Below are 3,545 nucleotides of genomic sequence, written 5' to 3'. Positions count from 1 at the left end.
CCTTCTGCTCCTCCTGCTGCTCCTTCTACTTCTCCTTCTACTCCTCCTGCTGCTCCTTCTACTCCTCATTCTCCTCTTGCTTCTGCTCCTCCCTCTGCTCCTTCTGCTCCTCCTGCTGCTCCTTCTACTTCTCCTTCTACTCCTCCTGCTGCTCCTTCTACTCCTCTTTCTACTCCTCCTTCTGCTGCTCCTTCTACTCCTCATTCTCCTCTTGCTTCTGCTCCTCCCTCTGCTCCTTCTGCTCCTCCTTCTGCTCCTTCTACTCCTTCTTCTGCTCCTCCTGCTGCTCCCTCTACTCCTCCTTCTACTCCTCCTTCTCCTCCTCCTGCTGCTCCTTGTTGGACCCGTCATGTTCTTCTGACACAGGTTGTGGTTCCGGTGGATCTTTGTGATCGACAGTATCTGTGAACCTCGTTTCTCTCTGTCAGCTGCTTCAGTGCTTTAGTCTCACAGCTGGTTCCGGTTCTGGACTTCTGGGTTTTTCTGGGCCGTGTCCGTTCTTCCTGTGAATCTTTTAGTTCCACATGGAGATCAGACGTCCTCAGCTGAACTGGAGGAGGTTCTGCTCCAGCTGCTGGTTCCAGAACCGCTGGAACTGTTGATGAAGGTTGATGTTGTCCTGTGTTCGATGCTCGTCAGACGGCGCCCCGCTGACCCGACCCGTCTCTGATTCAGGTCATCCGGAAGGGAGAGGTGAGCTGCTGCTGGATCTGCACCGCCTGCAAGGAGAACGAGTTCGTCCAGGACGAGTTCACCTGCAAGGCCTGCGAGCTGGGCTGGTGGCCCGACCCGGAGCTGGAAGGTGAGAGAACCCCTCCCCGCAGGTTCTGGCCCGTCTATCCTGAAACGGACTGAGTCCGATCAGCCGGGTCAGAGCTGTAGCTCGGTTTCATCTGTCAGGAGCAGACAGCAGGTCTGAGGGGGGGTTCTGGAGATGCAGCCTCTGATGAAGATCCAACAGAACACAGAGGATCACCAGAACCAGCAGAACCAGCAGTTCCTGGTTCTACTGGAACAGCGTTAAAGTTTCTTCTCTGCTGTTGGTCCACCTTTCCCGCCGCAGCGCCTCTCAAACCGGGTTTGTCCTACTTCCTCTGCTTTCCCATGACACCTGAGAGCACATTCATCATCCTCGCCGCCGCACGCCGCAGCAGTCCCCCTCCTCGCCGCGGCAGCCCCCCTCCTCGCCGCGGCAGCCCCCCTCCTCGCCATGGCAGCCCCCCTCCTCGCCGCGGCAGCCCCCCTCCCCGCCATGGGAGCCCCCCCTCTCCGCCGGCCCACTCTCAGCAGGCTGCAGTTCAAAGACGCTGAAGCCGGTTCAGAACAAAGCCCGTCCTCTCGGACTCATGAAAGACGCAGAGGAGGCTTTGTCCTGCAGTCCCCCCCCCACCCCCGAGCTGGCTGTGGTGGAGCGGAAAGCGTCTATTTATAGCTGAGCTACAAACCTACTTTGGGAGTTTCTTCATTTTTGATGAACTCTTGCTGGAAGCGTCTGATCAAACATTGATGCGAGTCTTTCCCTCCTCCAGGCTGCCGGCCCATCCCCCTCCTCTACCTGGAGTGGAGCAACCCGGAGTCCATCATCCAGGTGGTCTTCTCCTGCCTGGGCATCCTGGTGACCTCCTTCGTGGCCTTCATCTTCGTCTTGTACCGGGACACGCCCGTGGTCAAGTCGTCCAGCCGCGAGCTCTGCTACATCATCCTGGCGGGGATCTTCCTGGGCTACCTGTGCCCCTTCACGCTGCTGGCCCGCCCCACGGTGGCGTCCTGCTACCTGCAAAGACTCCTGGTGGGCCTGTCTGCCGCCATGTGCTACTCGGCCCTGGTCACCAAAACCAACCGCATCGCCCGCATCCTGGCCGGCAGCAAGAAGAAGATCTGCACGCGGAAGCCCCGCTTCATGAGCGCCTGGGCTCAGGTGGTCATCGCCTCCGTCCTGATCAGCGTGCAGCTGACGCTGGAGGTCACGCTCATCATCCTGGAGCCGCCGGAGCCCGTCAAGTCCTACCCCAGCATCCGGGAGGTCTTCCTCATCTGCAACACCAGCAACGTGGGCGTGGTGGCTCCACTGGGCTACAACGGCCTGCTCATCCTCAGCTGCACCTACTACGCCTTCAAGACGCGCAACGTGCCGGCCAACTTCAACGAGGCCAAGTACATCGCCTTCACCATGTACACCACCTGCATCATCTGGCTGGCCTTCGTGCCCATCTACTTCGGCAGCAACTACAAGATCATCACCACCTCCTTCTCCGTCAGCCTCAGCGTCACCGTGGCTCTGGGCTGCATGTTCACGCCCAAGATGTACATCATCCTCGCCAAGCCCGAGCGCAACGTGCGCAGCGCCTTCACCACCTCCGACGCCGTGCGCATGCACGTGGGCGACGGCAAGATGGCGTGCCGCAGCAACAGCCTCCTCAACATGTTCAAGAGGAAGAAGAACGGCGCCAACGGCAGGTGGGTGGTTACCGACGTCTGAGCTCCTGCAGCACCTCAGGGATGCTAGTTTCACCGCCGACCCCCCCGGGGGCCTGACCTCTAACTGTACTCACTTTCATAGGGGCGCCCGCTACACAGAGTGGCAAATGTAGGTCAGTACAGATGCACTCCTCATTCAGCCGCAGATGGAATGAAAACCAGCATCTCTGTGTGCTCAGGCAGAACCAGGCTTCCTGCAGCTCCGGGAATCGAACCCACAACCTCAGACGGTCAGACCGCTGGAGGTCTGTGCCGGACGCCTGCAGGAACCCTGGACACACAAAGTACAACACTCTGAAACCGTGTTCGCCCCTTCTTAGACCCCGAAAACAAACTGGGTTTGAAACAGACACGACCCGATCCCAGATCCGGAACACGATCCAGAACCCGGATTTAGAACATGGATCCAGAACCGAGATTCAGAACCAGGCACTTTGGACCTGCAGGAACCGCTTCTGCTGAGCGTCTCGATTCTGCAGTATCGAGGACTGTTTCAGGCCTTAAAACTGAACCAGATTTCAGTCCTGCGCTTCCTTCTCCTCCCTTTGGATCTCCTCCTCTCTTTGGATCTGCTCCTCCCTTTGGATCTCCTCCTCTCTTTGGATCTGCTCCTCTCTTTGGATGTCCTCCTCCCTTTGGATCTCCTCCTCCCTTTGGATCTCCTCCTCTCTTTGGATCTCCTCCTCTCTTTGGATCTCCTCCTCTCTTTGGTTCTCCTCCTCTTTTTGATTCTCCTCCTCTCTGTGGATCTCCTCCTCCCTTTGGATCTCCTCCTCTCTGTGGATCTCCTCCTCTCTGTGGATCTCCTCCTCCCTTTGGTCCATCTCCTCTCTGTGGATCTCCTCCTCTCTTTGGATCTCCTCCTCCCTTTGGATCTCCTCCTCTCTGTGGATCTCCTCCTCCCTTTCGATCTCCTCCTCTCTGTGGATCTCCTCCTCTCTGTGGATCTCCTTCTCCCTTTGGTTCTCCTCCTCCCTTTGGTCCACCTCCTCTCTGTGGATCTCCTCCTCTCTGTGGTTCTCCTCCTCCCTTTGGATCTCCTTCTCCCTTTGGATCTCTCCTCCCTT

General features: G+C 57.9%; 1 protein-coding gene across 5 annotated transcripts in view; it reads left to right on the top strand.

Annotated features, from left to right (window-relative positions):
- grm1b (glutamate receptor, metabotropic 1b) overlaps positions 1–3,545 on the top strand; it is a 27,532-nt gene that overhangs the window by 14,143 nt on the left and 9,844 nt on the right. For 4 of the 5 annotated variants that reach the window (XM_024266653.2, XM_024266645.2, XM_024266636.2 and 1 more), the window contains 2 exons: positions 676–802; positions 1,530–2,457. In XM_024266653.2, coding sequence (XP_024122421.1) covers positions 676–802; positions 1,530–2,457 — 1,055 coding nt within the window. Of the gene's footprint in view, positions 1–675; positions 803–1,529; positions 2,458–2,560; positions 2,592–3,545 lie in introns of all 5 variants that reach the window. The other variant, XM_024266671.2, reaches the window with a different exon arrangement.

Source organism: Oryzias melastigma, linkage group LG22 (assembly GCF_002922805.2).
Source record: "Oryzias melastigma strain HK-1 linkage group LG22, ASM292280v2, whole genome shotgun sequence".
In the NCBI taxonomy this organism is placed as follows: domain Eukaryota; kingdom Metazoa; phylum Chordata; class Actinopteri; order Beloniformes; family Adrianichthyidae; genus Oryzias; species Oryzias melastigma.
This window is presented reverse-complemented; position numbering and strand designations above follow the sequence as displayed.